Source organism: Scyliorhinus torazame, chromosome 12, assembly GCF_047496885.1.
Source record: "Scyliorhinus torazame isolate Kashiwa2021f chromosome 12, sScyTor2.1, whole genome shotgun sequence".
NCBI classification, from domain to species: Eukaryota; Metazoa; Chordata; class Chondrichthyes; order Carcharhiniformes; family Scyliorhinidae; genus Scyliorhinus; species Scyliorhinus torazame.
This window is the reverse complement of record NC_092718.1, coordinates 193,484,226-193,504,980: the sequence shown is the minus strand read 5'-3', so window position 1 is coordinate 193,504,980 and position 20,755 is coordinate 193,484,226. Positions and strand designations below refer to the sequence as shown.

Sequence of the window (20,755 nt, the reverse complement as noted above, 5' to 3'; positions counted from 1 at the left end):
TCACTTTTCCCAGCTAAATTATGACATTTTTCAAATGTATTAATGCTGTCTTATAACTTCCTGTCCTCCCCAGCATTGACCAAACCTCCCAATTTGGCATTGCTTATTGATCCTAAAGTCAAAATTGTAAATATAAATTTGAACCACACTGGACCTTGCACTCATCCTTGTTAGACCCCACTTCCAGATTTCTGTCACTCTGAATAGCTACCCATTTCCCCATCTCCCTACTTAGTCAGCCAACTATCCATTCAGCTGACTCTACGTTCTCTGACCTGATTCGTTAATCTTTTATGTGATACCGTTATCAAAGGCCCTTTGGAAATCTAGATATATTACATCTACTTCATTACCCCTGTTTGCTCTCTCGCTTCTCACCGTTACCCCTTCAAAGAGGTTGGTCAAGCAAGACATTTCCTTTAAAATCCATGTTGATTTTTCATTATTATACTTTTGATTTCTATATGGAAATGTTCTGTCTCCTTAAGTAACAACATTAGTTAACGTAGTCTACTGGAGCTATACTCTTTTCTAATATATTATTAATTATGTATAGTAATGCCTATGCTCGCACCTCCCTAGATTATTTTAGAATGTGTGAATTAAATCTGGTTTTATCCTTTTAAGTTTGATTAGTTTATTTAATATTTCTCTTTTATATAACCACATTATTTCTAATCGCATTTTATGCCATGTCCATTTGATCATGGTAAATACTGAAGCAAAATAATTATTTAATATTCCTGCCATTTTGCAATTAATGACTGTGATTTTGGCCTGACCATTTTTTAATGGCCATATTCCTGTCCTGATTTTCCATTATTTATTTGCCTGTGGAATATTTAGACCTCAGCTGGATTATTGTGTACAGTTCTGGGTGGCACACTACAGGAAGGATGCGAATGTGTTGTAGAGAATGTAGACGAGGTTTGCAAGAATGATTCCAGGATGAGAAACTTCAGTTTTGAGGATAGATCGGAGAGGTTGGGATTATTCTATTTGATAGACGTGTTCAACATCATGAGGTGGCTCGACAGAGTATATAGGGAAAAACTATAAAAGGATAAATAGCAAGAGGGCACAGATTTCAAGTGATTTGCAAAAGAAGCAAATGTGATGAGAAAAATGTTTTCAGGGGCACCATGTGATGTAGTGGTTAGCACTGGGACTGCGGCGCTGAGGACCCGGGTTCAAATCCCGACCCTGGGTCACTGTCCGTGTGGAGTTTGCATATTCTCCCCATGTCTTCGTGGGGTTCACCCCCACAACCCAAAGATGAGCAAGGTAGGTGGATTGGCCATGCTAAATTGCCCCTTAATTGGGGGAAAAAAAATGATTGGGTACTCTAAATTTATATAAAAAAAGAAAAACGTTTTCACACTGAGTTTGGGCCAAGAATGCCTGGAAGTGTGGCGGAGGCAGGTTCAATCGAGACATTCAAGAGGGCATTGGATGGGTCATTCGGAGGCGGGCGGGCAGCGGGAGCAGAGGTGGGGGGTGGAACGCTGCGCCATGCTGCTGGGCAGCCTGGGGCCTACGAGACCCCAACGCTAACATGGCCACCGTCCAGGAACTAATCCAGGAGTACAAGACGGCGCCGTTTGATGCGTGCTTCCCCAACACAAACCAGACGCGTAACTGTTATCAGAATTACCTGGATTTCTATCGATGTCAGAAAGCCCTTTCAACAACTGGCAAAGATGTCGCGCTCTGTAACTGGTTCCATAAGGTCTACAAGTCCATCTGCCCAATGTCTTGGGTTAACTGCTGGGATGAGCAGCGCAAAGCTGGGACCTTCGCCGGCAAGATCTAGACCACGTGTCGTCCCCCCCCCCCCCCCTCCCCCCCTTCTGATGCCTGTGACAGGTCAGACAAGGCTTGCCAAGATGCAGGGGAGCTTAACAGCGATCACACATCCCCACCCCACCCACGGAAAAAAATTGTCTTTCTCTAATTTAGATCCAGCGCTTGAAGACGTGTCGAACAGTCCATCTGTTACAACCTCTACAAATAAAGGCTTCAAACAGCCCCTTGTACAATGAAAAAAAAAGAGGGCATTTGATGATTATTTGAATAGACACAATATGCAGGGGGAATGGCAGTAAGTCATGACGTTCATTTTGAGATCTGGTGCAGCCACAATGGCCAAATGGCCGCATCCAGCGCGGTAATGTTCCTATGATCCATAGATTCATAGAATTGACAGTGCAGAAGGAGGCCCTGTTTTCTATTCGTTGAAGTTCCTCTTTGCATTTTTTAAGCTTTTCTCCAAGTCTTTTTGTATTCCCCCTTGAAATCCCCTTTTTCAGATTTTGTCCTCTCTTTTGTTTCCACTCTGCCCAAAATGTTAAATCTGCATTGGTTTTGACATCACTCCTAATACTATTTCAATTTCTGCCTTAGCTCAGCTCCCACACAGAGCATGTGTCTGAGAGGTGACTACGTGCCTTAAGGGAGTCCCAGTGCACTGGTTAACACCTTATCTTCTCGGCCACATAGACCATACTTTTGAGTTGTGAGCATGTGCAATGTCCGGTACTGTACAGAATGTACTTTTTAATGGAAGCCCTGCATCCCTCTCTCTACCTTGCTCAAAGCAAAGTTCCAGTTCACCTGTTTGTTTCTTTTGTACAAAAAGATGATTGCACTGAGTGCTGAATTTGGTGCATTTGAGTGCTATGGTGAGAGTTTGGTGACTGAGGGAGTATAAGGGTTAATTTTTATCTAAAGTCTAGTCTTTCTTTTATTTAGTTAATTAACTTAAAAGTTGCTGTTTGGTTTAGAAGAAGGTGAATTTTCAATCAGCTTTAAACAAAGGTTCTACTTGTAGGTACTTGCAGCTGGAGCTTGTTAATTAGTTAATTGGATTAGGCCAGTTTTCAGAGGCTAGATTCACAGTATAAAAGTGATCCACTACAGTGCAGACTTTGTTTGCACTGAGTGCTGAATTTGGTGCATTTGAGTGCTATAGTGAGAGTTTGGTGACTGAGGGAGTTAGATGAGGAGGGAGTAAGGTGCTCCTTTCATTTCGTTTCCTACATTTCCGCAAGGAGCGAGAAGGGAGCCAGGAGTTTACACAGAGTGCAGCTGACTGGGAGCAGAGTCGGAGGGCAGAGGTCCAGTTGGTCCACAGGGCAGTTATATTCTGTAAGGTAAAAGGGGATGGAGGCTAGGCCAGTTGCATGCTCCTCCTGTAGGATGTGGGTGGTGAGGGATACCACCGGTGTCCCCGCTGACTATACCTGCGGGAAGTGCACCCAACTCCAGCTCCTCAGAGACCGTGTTAGGGAGCTGGAGCTGGATGAACTTCGGATCATCCGGGAGGCAGAAGGGGTGATAGAGAGGAGTTACAGGGGGGTAACCACACCCAAGGTACAGGACAAGAGTAGCTGGGTTACAGTCAGGGGAAAGAAAACAAACCGGCAGACAGTGCAGGGATCCCTCGTGGCCGTTCCCCTTCAAAACAAGTATACCGTTTTGGATGCTGTTGGGGGGGGGGGGGGCGGGGATGACCTACCGGGGGAAGGCCCTAGTGGCCAGGTCTCTGGCACTGAGTCTGGCTCTGGGGCTCAGAAGGGAAGGGGGGAGAATAGAAAAGCAATAGTAGTAGGAGATTCAATGGTTAGGGGAATAGATAAGAGATTGTGTGGTCGTGGGCGAGACTCCCGGAAGGTATGTTGCCTCCCGGGTGCCAGGGCCAGGGATGTCTCGGATCGTGTCTTCAGGATCCTTAAGGGGGAGGGGGAGCAGCCAGAAGTCGTAGGTAGGAAAAGGGGCGTGGCGGTAATAAACGAGTTTAGGGAGTTAGGCTGGAAGTTAAAAGCCAGGACAGACCGAGTTGTCACCTCTGGTTTGTTGCCGGTGCCACGTGATAGCGAGGCTAGGAATAGCGAGAGAGTGCAGTTGAACACGTGGCTGCAGGAATGGTGTAGGAGGGAGGGCTTCAGGTATTTGGATAATTGGAGCGCATTCTGGGGAAGGTGGGACATGTACAAGCAGGACGGATTGCATCTGAACCAGAGGGGCACCAATATCCTGGGAGGGAGGTTTTCTAGTACTCTTCGGGAGGGTTTAAACTAATTTGGCAGGGGAATGGGAACCGGATTTGTAGTCCAGCAACTAAGGTAGCCGATATTCAGGACGCCAAAGCGTGTAGTGAGGCAGCGGGGAAGGGAACGCTGACAAAGGAGAGTACTTGCAGGCATGGAGATGGGTTGAAGTGTGTATACTTCAACGCAAGAAGCATCAGGAATAAGGTGGGTGAACTTAAGGCATGGATCGGTACTTGGAACTACGATGTGGTGGCCATCACGGAAACTTCTCAACAACATTGTCTTTTTTCTGTGTGAATACTGACAAAAAATATTCATTTAGCACCTCTCCTATCTCCTCGGACTCCAAGCACAACTTCCCACTACTGTCCTTGACTGGCCCTACTCTTATCCTCGTCATTCTTTTATTCCTGACATATCTATAGAAAGCTTTAGGGTTATCCTTGATCCTACCTGCCAAAGATTTCTCATGTCCCCTCCTGGCTCTTCTTAGCTCTCTCTTTCGGTCCTTCCTAGCTAACTTGTAACTCTCGAGCGCCCTAACTGAACCTTCATGTCTCATCTTTACATAAGTCTCCTTCTTCCTCTTGACAAGTGTTTCGACTGCTTTAGTAAACCACGGTTCCCTCACTCGACCACTTCCTCCCTGCCTGACAGGTACATATTTATCAAGGACACGCAGTAGCTGTTTCTTGCACAAGCTCCACATTTCCATTGTGCCCATCCCCTGCAGTTTTCCTCTCCATCCGATGTATCCTAAGTCTTGCCTCATCGCATCATAATTGCCTTTCCCCCAGATATAACTCTTGCCCTTCGGTATATACCTATCCCTTTCCATCACTAAAGTAAACGTAATCGAATTGTGGTCACTATCACCAAAGTGCTCACCTACCTCCAAATCTAACTCCTGTCCTGGTTCATTACCCAGTACCAAATCCAATATGGCCTCGCCGCTCGTTGGTCTATGTACAAACTGTGTCAGGAAACCCTCCTGCACACATTGGACAAAAACGGACCCATCTAATGTACTCTAACTGTAGCGTTTCCAGTCAATATTTGGAAAGTTAAAGTCCCCCTTAACAACTACCCTGTTGCTTTCGCTCCTATCCAGAATCATCTTTGCAATCCTCTCCACTCCATCTCTGGAACTTTTCAGAGGCCTATAGAAAACCCCTAACAGGGTGACCTCTCCTTTCCTGTTTCTATCCTCAGCCCATACTACCTCAGTAGACGAGTCCTCATCAAACGTCCTTTCTATGTTCTAGACTCAGTTGCACAAAACTGGGCTGTTCATTTGAGAATTGTAGTAGCTCTTTTAAAAGTTGATTTTGAATTGGGCACTCTAAAATGAGAGACAACTCTGAGCCACTCAGACCTGGGAAGGAGAAATTATGCTGACAAAGCCAAGGGTTAGTGACCTGTTCTTTGTTCTTATTAACTAACCTAGTTTTATATATCTAGTTGTATTCTAATTAATGGCCTGATTTGTGTAATATACAAAGGTATATGTCAGGGGGAGTTTAACTTATCCTGCAGAGAGTGGTTGAATGGCATGGGAAATTTACTAGCTGGCCTCTCCACCAATTGATTTTAAACTGCACGACTCCCATTTGCAGCCAGCAAGGTATTCTACCTGCACAGATTGGATCCGGATTTCATAATTGGGATCCGGATGTCATAATTGGGACCTATCTGTCACTTTGACCTTTTTCTTGAGCAGGGAGGCTACTGTGGTTTTCTTGATGAACTGAAGTTAGGAGGAGATGAATCGGCAGAAGAAGAGGCTCCATCAGTTGGGTCTTTTTTTTGGTGGGACCCAGAAGAGAAGGACCGTATAAGATTTTGATTTTGGCGTGTAAGCTAGTTTGAGGACTACCTGAGGTTTCATTCTTTGAGACAAGAGGGCTCATCTGTTTCTTCCGGTAGACATCAGATAAGTTTTGGCTTCATTCTTCTTTATTTTGTCTATAGCTATATATAACCGGGTTGGTATTTACCCTCCAGTCCCAAGTTGCATGTTAGGAACGGGGAGTGCTACTGCAGCTGTGGGTGACACAAACTTCAAAGTGCTACTGCAGCTGTGGGTGAGGTGAAGGATGAGGGTTTCCCAGCACTGGACCCATTACTCTAGGTGTAGGTGTATGTGTAATGATTGAGCTGCAGAGGCTCCACTATATCCATGTCGTCATTTACCATGCAAATCCAATGAACGGGTCAGGAAAAAGCAGGCGAATCTCAAGTATCATTACACATCCTGAACAATGCAGCTGTGGTCAATAAATGTATATTTCTGTTTTTAGTTCTTTAAAAATGTGCTTTTGTTTTCTTGGGGATAAAAAGATTGTTTCCCCTCTTTTACTATTTACAATCAAAAATTCTGCAACTTTGTCGGGGCATCTTTTTTATAGGTAGGTCGTTGATCTAAGAGAGTCTGTTCTGCTGTACACAGGAAGGTGGTTCTCACTACCCAAGTTAAGGCACTCCACTCACCTGACGAGAGTGTGGAATGATGTGTAATTGGCTGTTGGGACAGTAGTGTGGAATGTCCACTAGCCCACACACAACCCAGTTCTCAAGTTGCTGGTTAAATCAATTTACTGCGAAATCCAACAGTAAAGTGGCTTGAGAAATATATGAACTGGGTTCATATTATTCAGCTATTTTTTTTTTGCCATGATCAGACAATAGACCAAATGATTTGGGTCATGGATCCACTTCCACTTACCACTTGAAATAGATCTGGGACATTAATTTGAATTGGACCAATTTATTGCATAAATGCACAGTGTTACGATGTCAGGGATCATGAGGCTATTTGTAATACTCTGTTCCCAAGTCTCTTGTGGAAAAATTATTTTTATTTCTTAATCCAAATGAGTAATTTTGAACCAGGGTAGCTATTATTGGAACTTTAGGGGCCGGGGATCCACTTCTCCCTTTGAGCAATATTTTAGCATCCTCTAAACTGTTGACGAATGCATTCAAACTTCTAATTTAAAAATAGATGTTAACTTAATTTGCTCTGAGTATAACTGAAATACTGGGTCCCAACTAGATTGCCTCATTGTTTATCAGAAAACCTCCCAATTCTTTAACAGATTTTGAGAGTCTAATGTAAAGAAATTTTTCCTTCGTGTTTCCAGTAAAGTACGATCTACTGAAGTGAGTGTGATTACCAGCATAAACCAATTAACAATTTGGTTGACCTGAATGATGGGCCAAGAGGATGGGCCTTCTGTGAAATGTAACCATTTAAAAAAAGTAGTCAGTTCTTATTTTCCTGACATTTGTCATAAATAGCAACTTGAGTGCCTCCGATGGCCTAGCTCACAAGGCCACTGTGAACTGTGGTACTGAACTGAAAGATCCAGGTTAAAAATTCATCTCATTGACTGGAATGGGATTTGGAGCAACATAGAATGAGTGACTGATCTGGTGCCCCCACCCAAGGCTATTTTCTAGCCCTCCATGTTTAATTCCTGAAATTGCAACTGAACTGGTAGCAGGGGTGCTATAGCTAGCTAAAGAAGGGACAATGAACTAAATTTCTCCTACTCTTGTTCACAGCCTAGTGATCCTGAAAGAGCACATGGAAACATTGGATATAATTTGGAAGTGAAGCCTTTTAGTGTCAAATGGCCTATTGATGCTCTCGATCTAGGCTTGCGTTTTTAACAATTTGTTCATGGGAATGCGGGTGCTGGTGGCTGAGCCGGCATTTATTGCCCATCCCAAATTGCCCTTCAACTGAGTGGCTTGTTGGGTCATAGCAGAGGGCAGTTAAGAGTCGAGCACATTGCTGTGGGTCTGGAGTCACATTGGGCCAGACCAGATAAGGACGGTAGATTTCCTTCCTTGAAATACATTAGTAGAAAGAGTGACACTGGAAAAATAGTAGACAGTAGCTGTGGGACTGTACCCCACTATGAATTAGTGCTTTGGGGATGGAGATCGGGGAAAGAAATATCAACTGAATTGCAATAATGCGGTGGTACAGTGATGTAAGACTGATCTGCGTAATTATATGAGTTCCAAATCAATGTGTGAAGTTGTCTGGTGCCATGTGATCAGGTGGAGTGGGACCTGGGATGACCCTACTTTTTCTGGCACGGTATTGAGCTGAAGTGCCCATTAAAACTGAATCACTTTTAGCTGCACAAGTGATCTCATTTATTGTGCTGGAAAATTCTTTGTCCCTGGTTATGTTAAACATTCCAAAAAGAAAAATGATTTAAGTCTTACTGCAAGTACTGAGTATAAATTTGGAATGAACCTAACTCTGCAATTACTTCATGTGGCATTTTCGCAGCCAGCTGCAGTAATATGGACCTTTTTTAACTTTCCTGAAAGCTTTTTATTGTCTTTTTGAATTTGGGATATTCAGAATTATGTCATTGAAGGAGCAATCGTGTTTGTTTTGGCGTCTGTTAGGCAAATCTTGGAATTAGCAGATTGGAATTAGCTTTTGGTGCGAAATCAATGACTGAAGTTATACATTTAAATACCCGACTAGAGGAGCAGTGTGTACCAGATTAGTTCCAGGACCAGACGTTCCTAGAGACATCCTATATAATCAATAACTATAGGAGCAAACAAAAGGAAGGGCAAGAAGAGACCATTGAGGCTGTCGAGTCTACACCATTGAGTCAGTGGTGCAACCTGGTACACTGCTCACCCACCTACTAGCAATACTATCCTCTGGGAGAGGTTGAAACCTGAAGCTAACTGAAATGGAGAAAACAGAAATGTGTCTCCCATTTTCTTTTGGGGCATTCAGCCAAGCTCTTGAACGCTGCAGTTGTCCATTCCTTCTTACATCCAGGACAAACTAGTAACTTCTCTCCATGAAATAGAAAGGATTGAGTCTTAGTAAAGGTAAGGGCGTGTGACTTGCAAGCCATGAATGGTAGAAATGTGAAGATCAGCAAAAGAGAGCCACCGGGTGCTAAAAGTGTGCTTTTGGGTTTTGACGGAGGAGCAAGAAAGGTAGGTGCAGTGGGTCATGGAAGTAAACAAGAATTATCTTTGTTTGAATTGAATATAGGGTAAAAAATGAGTTTTAATGGAGCTATGTGCCACAGTGCTACATCCTTGGGATAGGCTTCATATGGCAGCCATGGAGAGAGGGATTGAATATCGGAGCTGTTTGAATATCTGGGAGTTCAGGGTAGTTTTGGTTACACTGATAAGCTGGATGAGGTTTTGGTTCCTTGCAGTCTTAATATTCGATACGGAGTTGGCAACAGTGACAACAGCCAAGAAGAAAGATGGTGAGGGAGAGTTGGATATCATTTGTAAGCATGCCTCTATATTCAAAGAGACAGGGATGTGCCAAGAAACTGTAGCCCAATTGGTTGTATTTCAGTTTTTGATAAACTACAAAAGTACCACAAAATACTTGGAGAAATTTATGTCAGCACAGATTTCTGAGAAGCTAATCATCTAAGGCTTGACTAACCATGAATATTTCTTAGAATGTAGTGGATGTGCTTTACATGGATTTTCAAAAAAACATTTGATAAGGTACAACCAACCGCAAAAACAATTGTCCACGGAATAAAGGTGAATGTGGCTAAATGCCACATGGAGAAGAATTTGGAGGCAGAAGGCAAAAGTTAAGTGTAAAGAGAAGGAAGATGGGGTTAATCTTGTATTCTGGTTTTCTGTTGAAATGACTTATCGCTGTATACATAACTTTTCCGGACTTTGGGAATGAGGAAGCAATGTTGATCATTTTGAGGACATGGCAAATTGTAGTAGGTTACAAACAATTCTGGGATAGTTAAGTAGGGTGGCATTTCTGGGTTGGGAAAATGTATCTAATTCTCATAGGTGGTGTGCTGGAAAGGCTGTTTTATACTGTACAAATATCCTATAGTATTCTAATGTTTTTGATACTGGTGACCTGACAACAAGTGATTAAGTTTCATGCTTAGAGGCTATGGGTACCTGGTTCTCAGTCAGGTTAATGCTTGCCGATGTGGAAGGGATGAATCTTCGCCTATCTGAGCTAATCTTTCTCCGACAATGGTAGAGACTTGCAAATAGGATCCCTGTTAGCTCTCAGTCAGGAAATGGAGAATCTAAAAAGGTGAGAAGAGGGCAGATGAAAAGAGTGTAGAGCCCATTAAAATGGAAACCTGGGGAAGAAACCTTTTTATTTTTGATGATTTGAAATTCCCATTTGCTTGTCATAAAGGAGCTCTGATGTTTAGCTTGCTTTATATAGAAGCTGCTGTAAAGGGGCAGCATGGTAGCATTGTGGATAGCACAATTGCTTCACAGCTCCAGGGTCCCAGGTTCGATTCCGGTTTGGGTCACTGTCTGTGCGGAGTCTGCACATCCTCCCTGTGTGTGCGTGGGTTTCCTCCGGGTGCTCCGGTTTCCTCCCACAGTCCAAAGATGTGCAGGTTAGGTGGATTGGCCATGCTAAATTGCCCTTAGTGTCCAAAATTGCCCTTCGTGTTGGGTGGGGTTACTGGGTTATGGGGATAGGGTGGAGGTGTGGACCTTGGGTAAGGTGTTATTTCCAAGAGCCGGTGCAGACTCGATGGGCCGAATGGCCTCCTTCTGCACTGTAAATTCGATGAAATCTAAGACTCATCAGATGAAGGCATTGATTCTCTGTGTAATATAAGCAGAAAACTGATTGCTTAATCATATGAAATGATCCATGCTCGTTAACATCAAATAGTGGACCTAGGAATTTCATATGAATGCATTTTCACATATGCAGCACGGTAGCACAAGTGGATAGCACTGTGGCTTCACAGCGCCAGGATCCCAGGTTTGATTCCCTGCTGGGTCACTGCCTGTGCGGAGTCTGCACGTTCTCCCCGTGTCTCTGGGGGTTTCCTCTGGGTGCTCCGGTTTCATTCTACAGTCCAAAGACGTGCAGGTTAGATGGATTGGCCATGATAAATTGCGCTTTGTTACCAAAAATGGTAAGGAGGGGTTATTGGGTTACGGGGATAGGGTGGCAGTGAGGGCTTAATGTGAGTCGGTGCAGACTCGATGGGCCGAATGGCCTCCTTTGCACTGTATGTTCTATGTGAGTAATATTGCACAATGTGACTTTGTTATTGCACTCCTGGGACTGTCAGGCTTCTTTCTGTGAAAGTTCAGTGAATTGCCTCACTCCAATGCTAATTATTCATCTTTATGTTTCAATTCAGAATGTCTTTCTCTTCAAACTTGAACCATTATGGGATGTTCCATGTCGCCAGTGTGAGCGATGTGCTGCTCGATACTGCTTTCACCCCTCCCTGTCAACGTATGGGGGCAATGGTCGCCTTCCGCACCTTTGAAGATTTTGTCAGGTAAAATTGCTCTTTTTATTTCAAAAACCAGTAATTTCTAGATTTTGCTATATTGCTATTTTACAATAAGCTATTTTACATAGCATTGTTCACATTATATTAGGGATGAGATTGCATAGTCCATTTAAAAAAAAAAAAAAAAAAAATTGCGGCGGGATTCTCCAACCTGCTGCCGGGTCGGAGAATCGCCGGGGGCTGGCGTGAATCCCGCCCCCGCTGGCCGCCGAATTCTCCGGCACCGAAAATCCGGCGGGCGCGGGATTCGCGGCGGGCCCCACCCGGCGATTCTCCGGCCCGCGATGGGCCGAAGTCCCGCTGCTGGAATGCCTGTCCCGCCGGCGAGGATCAAACCACCTCTCTTCCCGGCGGGACTAGGCGGCGCGGGCGGGCTCCGGGGTCCTGGGGGGGCCGCGGGGCGATCTGGCCCCGGGGGGTGCCCCCACGGTGGCCTGGCCCGCGAATCGGGGCCCACCGATCCCCGGGCGGGCCTGTGCCGTGGGGGCACTCTTTTCCCTCCGCCTCGGCCGCTGTCTTCACCATGGCCGACGCAGAAGCGACCCCCCCCCCCCCCCCCCCCCACGCATGCGCGGGGATGACGTCAGCAGCTGCTGACTCTCCCGCGCATGCGCGGACCTCCGCCGCCCGGTGAAGTCCTTTCGGCCCCGGCTGGTGTGGCGTCAAAGGCCTTTCCCGCCGGCTGGCGATGCGCCAACCACACCGGCGCGGGGCTAGCCCCTCAAAGTGAGGGCTTGGCTCCTAAAGGTGCGGAGAAATCTGCACTTTTGGGGCGGCCGGAGTGGTTCACGCCACTCCATCCCGCCGGGACCCCCCGCCCCGCTGGGTAGGGGAGAATCCCGCCCCTGAAGTTTTGAGTTGCTGGCTTTTTAATTGAATACCTTTTACAAGAATTGCTCTTGTTGTGAATCACTGCTACAATTCCTATCCTTCTAACCCATGCTCACTAGGAACAAAGTTTAGATCTAAATTTGCATCCAACAGAGAGAATAGAGCTGCCATCTCATTAGTTTGGTCAATTTTGGTCAAGGGTGATGACAATGTGGTTAGCACTGTGGCCTCAGCGCCAGGGTCCCGGTTTTGATTCCTACCTTTGGCGACTGTGCGGAGTCTGCACGTTCTCCCTCTGTGGGTTTCCTCCGGGTTCTCTGGTTTCCTCCCACAGTCCAAAGATGTGCAAGTTAGGTGGTTTGGCCATGACACTTGCCCCTTAGTGTCCACACGGTTAAGTGGGCCAACGGGGATAGGGCAGGGGAGTGGGCCTAGGTTAGGGTGTTCTTTCAGAGGGTCACTGCACATTTGATGGGCTGAATAGCCGCCTTCTGCGCTGTGGGGATTGTAGATTTTGAATTCACATCCCTGAGATCAAAGACTAGCATCTAATCTGCTGCATTATCCATTCTCTCACTATTTGCTCTTTTAACTAAATGTACACACTACCCAGCAGAAAATAGTTTTGATCATGGAAATTGACAGTCCTTGATTATCAAATAAAAATGAAATCTGTCAGGACCCTGTAGCACTCAACCCAAAAGAGGGTTCACAAGTATTGGTAAACAGTTCAGGCTTGTATCTATGGTTTATGATGTGCTTTGATCTCTTTGATTGACTTGTAACACACACTCAGCAGAGCATGCAGGAGAGGAGCAGCCTTTGGGTCAGTGACTGTAGCCTGTGAACTGACCATTTTGGTGTGTAGACCAAGTACCAGCTCCTCTTAGATTCTGGAACATGTGACTAACTCTATCTGCTTCTGTGCTTTCAGAAACTTTCAAGATGTGACGAGCTGCTTTTCTGACTCACCTCCGCCAAGCCCCACTTTTCCTGAATCAGGACATGCCTCACTGTATGATGAAGATGACAGCAAGGTAAATAACACAAGCTTGAGACTAAAGGCAAATGGAGCATCAGATAGCTAATGAACCAAATCTCCAGTTTCGTAGCTCAAGACTACACATGTATTAAAGAAGGGTGGTAAGGCGGAGTGAATAAACTCAGGCCATTGAATAGAATACTGATATCAGATTCAAATCAGTCGTGTCAGTAAAGTTTTTACTGAAACAAGCATACGGAAACCTTTCTTTTCAGCAGATAGGATCAAGAGACATTCGGCAAAGTGTACTCCAATTGTGACTCATTAAATGTGAAGGACAGGGCTGTCAAATGCTGCAGATTTCCTGCTTATTATAAATTTTATGTACAGGTTAAATACCAAATTTTGGTATGGTCCATGAACCTCTACTTTAGGATCAATTTCCTTTTCACTCAAAAAGGGGTTGGCGGTGTTAAAAGTAGGCTTGTTTAAGAGTTGTGTCAGAAAATGTTGATGGACCTTTTGGCATAGGTTTGCTGTGCAGATGTGGAAAAGGATGACAGAGTGAAAGCGCAACATCCGCAACTCATGGTGTAACTGAGCACCGTACAGGAACTGATTTCAAAGGGAATCCCCTTGCATTTTCCATCATTGTCACCTTGATGAATGTACTTTCTCCGCAGCGATCTAAAGCCTACGGTATATTTGACTTGATAGTGCCTGCTGCAGCTGCCAAGAGAGAGAGAGCAATTGTTTTCCATTCCTAACACCATAATGATGAGCCTGCCTTTGGCCTTCCCCCAGTTTTTGTTTTGGGACATGAAGTCTTTGCTCTGAAGGTTTTGAGTCTCAAATGATGACAAGTGTCCAGTCTAGAAAAGTGGTAAAATTGGGGTTCTGGGTAGGGGAACAAGAGCAAATGTATTATCTCTGAGACTCTTAAGTTGTATGAAGAAAGAATACCAGTCTCGAGTGGAAAATGATCCTTATGATGGTGAAAATGGGTCGTCTTGAAGATCCTCATGAAAAGGCATAAGGCAAAATCCTTTGTCATCAGCAGTAACACTTAAAAACTGATTGCTTGCTGTTGAAATAAATTGAAAGCTTTTCCTAGCTGCGCTGGACGTGTCGAAGAGCTTCAAGCAGTTGGAACTTTACCATTGTCATGTACCTCATGTTTAGTATCTTTTCCACATATGCCTTAGCTCTTGGAGCTAATTTATAAAACCAGAATAATCTTCAAATGAACTAATTGGTGCATGAACTGTACACTCTAAGAGTTCTGTTTCCATGGCTTCCCTTAGATGAGCTTCTTATTTTTTTGACTTTGTATGATTTTGGGCTAGTACCCTGGGATATATATGCCTGTGTTGTGAAATCTTTCTGCTCTATGAATGAATTTTGCTGATCTAGGCTCAACATTGTAAGTGATTGAAGTAAGTCTGGAAAGTAACATCTTGATTGGGAGGCAATCCTAATTTCTATAAACCAGCAGTAGAATAGTATTGTAGGTGCCGATGATGGTTTTCAGGACCTGGAGTCTCTCTCCTTGATTTAATTCTGAATATTGCCCTTCTCATTCAGCTATTTACATGACCGTATCACAGGAATCAAATGGGTCTTGTTCTCTTTTACAGTAGTATTTGGGTGTAAACTAGGTGTTCACCGCACCTCTGATAATTGCAGTGCGAGCAGCTCTGAGGAAATTCCTGGCCCGTATGTTTCCATAACCCAATCTAATTTCTTCTCTTGCCCTTCCTTGCTACACCCCACTTTTTGTTCCAAATTACAGAGCATGAGAGATGAACCCATTCATATCCTCAATGTGGCGATCAAGATTGATAATGACACCGATGACGATGCCCTGGTGACAATGTTTGGGGAGTTCATGTACTCCATGGTGAGTACAAGTGTTCAATCCATCTCATTATTATGTTGTGAAAGAGGGTTGATACCAAGGCAAATCAGAGCAGTCTTCTAGCCCATGATGTGCATGTTGTCTTTAGGAAAAATGTGCCCTTATAGTTCAGTTTGTAAATATCTAATTCAGTGCAGAACTCCAGCATATAAACCAACAAGCTCCCAGGTTTGACAACAGATCTGCACTAAATTAGTTGACCTCAGCTGCAACAGCTTGACTGGCTCTCTGGGCTATAAAAAGAAAGTGAGGACTCTCACCTGTCAGTAGCTGCTGGAGAGTGCATGTGTGTTTGGACATGGGTGAGAGCAAGATTGAGTTCAGCTGTGAACCTATGGTTTCATAGCCTGCCAATGCTTGCTGTCTTGATCCACATGAAAAAGAATGGCCACTTGATAGCAGAGGCTGACTGATGCCTATGGAACCATACTCCTCAACCTTCAAAGGCAAAATAATAAATTTGGTGTGGAAGAGTATTATAAACTTTTGTTGATGCAATACATTGTTAGACACACTGATAGAATGCAACTTTATGCCACTGTGATGTTGTTAAAGGAAATATCCTGAACGCAGCAAGGCATGGAGACAAAAACATGATAAATGAGAATTTGAGATCCTGTCTACTTACCTACATTTCCAAATCTCTGTGAGATCAAGATGTTGCCAGTGCTCTGCCAGGTTACCTGCTCTCCCTCAATCATGGAATAATGCAGAGCTGTGAGTGGCAGGGAATCTTTTAAAATATTAGACCTTCAGTTTGATATTTCTAATTATGTCTTAGGCATTGGTTAGATGAAAGAGAATGTGGTTTGTTGCACCTTGTGGCCTTTTCTTTATCCATAAAATAAACATTCTTTTGTCAAGATAAACGTTGTGGTGATGATCTAAAATCTTGAGAAACAAGTGTTGGGCAAGGTGTCTGAGAGATTTGTGGATGGACATTTCCGCCTGGTCAGTGTCCTCCATGGAGAGTCTCTCGTGTGAGGTAGTCAGCGTAGACTAAACATTTCAATTTTTTTTTGACAAAGTGAAGTTCAGTGTTTGGATGACATTTTGCATGATTCGGTAATTTATGTTTCATGAACTGCAAACTTCCGATCGGATTTATGACCTGTCAAGGTCCAAGAAATAAAAAAGGAGCCTATTGAAAAATAGAACCAATGTTATAGAACAAAACCCTAATTAATCATTGTTTATTATTAATAGAAAACTTCCTTCATGTTACAAGAGGTTTCCATACATTGGGTACTGTAGTGTGGTGGTTACGTTGCTTGTCGAATATTCCAGAGATATGTACTTAAAATCCAGAGACTTCAAACTTGACCATGCCGGTTTGAAATTTCAAATTAGTTTAATTTTAAAAAAAAATACTGGAAATGAAGGACTGGAATAATTTGTGACCATGGAGCTGTTAGTGTTGTAACACCCTTGCCCTTTAGAGAGGGAACCTGGAATACTTATCTGATCTGACCTGTATGTGACATTGGTTTCTCAACTGCCCTCTGAAGTAGCCTGGCAAGCTACTTGGTTGAACCAACCCTGCAGCAGATCAAAAATGTGGTCAATGACCAAGGCGACGTGGTCCAAGACAACTGGAACCGGCAATACAGGTTGGCCCTGCCAGCTTGCCACATATCCTAAGAACAAATGTCAAATATTTATATTTAAATTTACACTTGCAGGATGCCTTTAATGGAATGAAATATTGGGATCCAAATTAGGAGAAGAGTTGTGGGAAGGTGATCATGGTTGTTTGGAGATGGGGGAAGAGGACGATGTCAGCTAGGACATAGGACCAGAGAAGTAGGACATCGCGGTCACAGGATGCAGGGAAGCAACAGATGGTTCTCTAAATTAAGATAACTATTTGGTAAGCAGTACAAAGGTCATTAGTGGAAGTCAGTAAGGCTGATGTTATCAGGGAATGGAACTCCGAATGGGATAAAATGTCAACAGTGGAGTATTAAACATTTTGCAGTGAATTTATGCAGCATTCTGCAATGCAGCTCTGCGGTCTTTGGCCAGCTAGTGCCATTGGTCCCAGCCAACGAAATGCTCGTGGTAGGGGGAATTTGTGTATTCGGCCAGCTTCCCATGTGAACATTGGTTAAATGTATGATATCCTGGAAGCACCATTCTTGGGTGTTGGTAGCTCTCTGGTACTTAACAGGTGCCCAGTTTTCGTGTGTGAATCAAGACAGCAAGTGTGGCTAAGTTATCCAACTGGGGAGGGAATCACATAGGTTTCAAGCAGGAACAAGATTAAACACCAGTCTCTTTAACCAAGCTTTTGTTCATTTTAACTAATATCTGCTTATGTGACATTTTATTTTATAATGCTCCTTTGAAATGCCTGGAGATGTTTTACTGCAGTAAATACACTATATAAAAACAAACTGTTGTCTTCATTCATTTCCAAATACAAGCAATTCCTAGTAAAAGTCACAGAATTGTAGTAACCACTCCCTCAGACCTCCAACTAGGATATTGTATCTCAGCGTTGAATGGGCAATTGAATCTGGATCTTTTTATTCTGTATGATTTAAGACTGATAGGTGCTGCTTTTGCTGGCCTCCTGAGAAGCTCGATTTACTGCTGTATAATGCATACACTTGAAAGATTGGTTGAGAAACCTTATGATGCGTTGCTTTTCTCTTCCAGAGATCAATTCTGTTTGACCATGGTATCCGCCGCCTGACCTTCCTTGTGGCTCAGAAGGTACAGTCTCTTCCCCCTCATCAAACTATTCCCATCTATTCCCAAAAAACATAAATCAATTACAAACTGGCTTGCACAATTTTTTTTTAAAAACCCAATTTAACTTAATTTAGTGAATTCCTTAATCCAAATCCATTTGTAATGGGTAGAAATGTTGTCAGTCCTTTGTAATTTGTCTTAAAGTGGCTCTGCCCAATATTTTTTACAGTGATGTAGAATAATCTTGCATTAATTGCTGGAAAGAAATAATGGGGTGAAAATATTCGGAAATTAATTCCTATATTTTGGGGGGAAAAAGCACTCCCATTCCAGCAGCACAATGCACCAGGTGGACTGCAGTGGTTCATAAGGCGGCTCACCACCACCTTTTCAAGTAAAATTAGGGATGGGTAAGAAATGCTGGGTTTGTCAGCACCCACATCCTGTGAAAGAATAAAAATACAATTCATTGGCATTCCCAAACTCCCATCACAACCTAAGTAGGGGAGACGGTGGTGTAGTGGTAATGTCACTGGTCTAGTAATCCCGAGGCCCTGGGGACATGGGTTCAAATCCCATCGTGACCGCTGGTTGAGTTTAAATTCAATTAATAAAATTGGAATTTCAAGCTAGTCTCTCTAATGGTGACCATGACAACTATCAACTATGACAATTGTTGAAAAAAGTCCATCTGATTCACTCATGTCCTGTGAATAGCTGCACTGCGGTTGACTGTTGGCTGTCCTGTGAAATGGCCTAGCAAGCCACTCTGTTCAAGGGCAATTCGGGATGGGCAACAAATGCAGGCCTTGCCAACGATACCCACAAAATAATTAAAATAGAAAGCAGTTCCTGGTTATCACAACAAGTCCATCACTCTCAATCCCTACTTCCAAGTCGTCTGTAAATCATGTGACTTGTTGTGGTGTGGCATCTCGCCCATTTTCCACAGGTCCTATGTGTAGCGTGGTTTGTCTCAGTTTTGCCAAATAAAGTTCCCTGCAGCCAGGGATTTGCTAACTTGATTGGTAAAGAAACCACTTGCTGCAACAAACATCTTGCCCTTTCCATTCGGTGTTGTGGCTTTTGTAATAAAACCACAGTTAATAAACAAAAGTGTGCCGAACAGCCAGATTTGAAAATGTAATTCTTGGTCCGAATTATCATGTTTAACAAGTGCTATTAAAAAGTTTCAAAAAAAAAATTAAAAGTTTAGAGTGCTGAATTAATTTTTTTATCAATTAAGGAAATCTGGGGGGCGATTCTCCGATATTGAGGCCAAGTATTCGCGCTGTCACAAACAGGGCCTGAACACGACCTATTCTGGCCCCCACAGGGGGCCAGCATGGTGCTGGAGCTGTTCAGGCCGCCCCAGCGACGCCGCACCAACCCGCACATGTGCAGTTGGGGCAGCCCAATCCTGCGCATGCGCAGTTGGGCCGCGCCATCCTGCGCATGCGTGGGGAACATCTTACGCACGCCGGCTCCTCACCAACATGGAGCCGGTGTTCTGGGGCCGCGTGCGGAAGGAGGTAGGCCCGGGGTGGGGGGGAGGAGAGAGGAAAGAGGAGAGGCCGGCCCGCCGATTGGTGGGCCGCCCCCCAGCGTCCTGCAGAGTTCCCGCCGGTAGCGACCAGGGGTGGACTGCACCGGCAGGAACCTTTCGTGTCGTAGCGACCGCTCGGCCCATCCGGCCGGAGAATCACCACTCGCAGACCCACGCAGACACTGGGAGAATGTGAATGTGCGAACTCCAGACCGGGGCCGGGATCGAACCTGAGTCTTCAGCGATGTGAGGCAGCAGTGCTAACCACTGCGCCACCTTGTAGCGTGCCCCCCCCCTCCCTCCCCCAGTGCTATTAAAATGTAAATTATTTTTAAAATGTTGGATTTACGGGACAGAGCAGATTGAGTTTTAATCCTCTTACTAACTGCTACATCTTGTCCACCTTTTTAAAATTTTATCCTAAAGGATTTCCGGAAACAGTGCAATTATGAGGTGGATCGGAGATTCCATGTGAGTAAACCAATCACAATGGAATACTTTCTTGTATATATTCTCCTCTCAGGAGTTTAACATGTGAAAACTTGCTTTTTACTGGGAACAATTTATTTGCTTACGTTTGTTAATGGACGAAAGTGTACTCCAATCCCAATCATCTTCCATGTTCTGACTGGTTGCTCTTCTCATCAGTTGTTTTACATATGACGTTTTAGGGCCAAATAATCACAAATTTGTAACAATGCCAACCTAGACATGATCCTAAAAGCCTAATGGATTGGAGTCTTTGATAAATGAGAATGGAGCAATCATCCTAATGTCTGCATGGTGTGATACATCGTAAGAAATACAAAGGAACGTGCATTTCGGTAGCACCTTTGCATGACCTCAGGATGTCCCAAAGTACTTTACAGCAAATTAACTTTGTCCATTCACGGTTGAAATGTAGGGAACCGCAGGAAACGGATTACACACAGCAGGACCCCAGAAACAATAATGAGATTGTGTTCAATTAAGTTGGTTGAGGGATAAACATTGACCAAACACGAAACAAAATGCCAACGCCTTTCTTTGAACAGTGTCAAGGGGTCTTTGTCAGCCACGAAAGGGCAGGCAGGGCCTCAGTTGAACAATTTGCCTAAAATGCTGGCACCTCTGATAGCGTGGCATTCCTTCAGTGCTGCACTGAGATATCTGTCTAGATTACATGCTCAATTCCAAAGTGGACTTTAACCTACAACCTTTCCACTCTGAAACAAGAGTGTACCGCATAAGCACACAAATTGATGTTTTTTCTTAATATACAAATGTTACTCCTTCATACTTTACAATCTTTTAGTTTAAATACCTGCTTTGCATAATGTAAATATGTATTATGTGGGGAGGTGCTCCCATGGGTACCAGCTTGCTGAAGACACTACAGGAATAAGATTCGGTCCC

General features: G+C 44.1%; 2 protein-coding genes across 3 annotated transcripts in view; both read left to right on the top strand.

The window, feature by feature from the left end:
- The window catches only part of acaca (acetyl-CoA carboxylase alpha), a 363,222-nt gene that overhangs the window by 124,806 nt on the left and 217,661 nt on the right, over positions 1-20,755 (top strand). For both annotated transcript variants that reach the window (XM_072469570.1, XM_072469569.1), the window contains exons 30-34: positions 11,228-11,371; positions 13,152-13,254; positions 14,992-15,099; positions 17,779-17,835; positions 19,787-19,831. In XM_072469570.1, coding sequence (XP_072325671.1) covers positions 11,228-11,371; positions 13,152-13,254; positions 14,992-15,099; positions 17,779-17,835; positions 19,787-19,831 — 457 coding nt within the window. The remainder of the gene's footprint in view (positions 1-11,227; positions 11,372-13,151; positions 13,255-14,991; positions 15,100-17,778; positions 17,836-19,786; positions 19,832-20,755) is intronic.
- On the top strand, positions 1,509-1,813 carry LOC140386835 (cytochrome c oxidase subunit 6B1-like). Its single transcript, XM_072469571.1, has one exon. It carries the CDS (start codon positions 1,556-1,558, stop codon positions 1,811-1,813), a length of 258 nt encoding a protein of 85 aa, XP_072325672.1. The 5' UTR covers positions 1,509-1,555.

What these genes read in the sequence shown, in the direction of transcription:
- LOC140386835 (XM_072469571.1), top strand. Translation starts at nt 1,556, where the DNA reads ATGGCCACCGTCCAGGAACTAATCCAGGAGTACAAGACGGCGCCGTTT.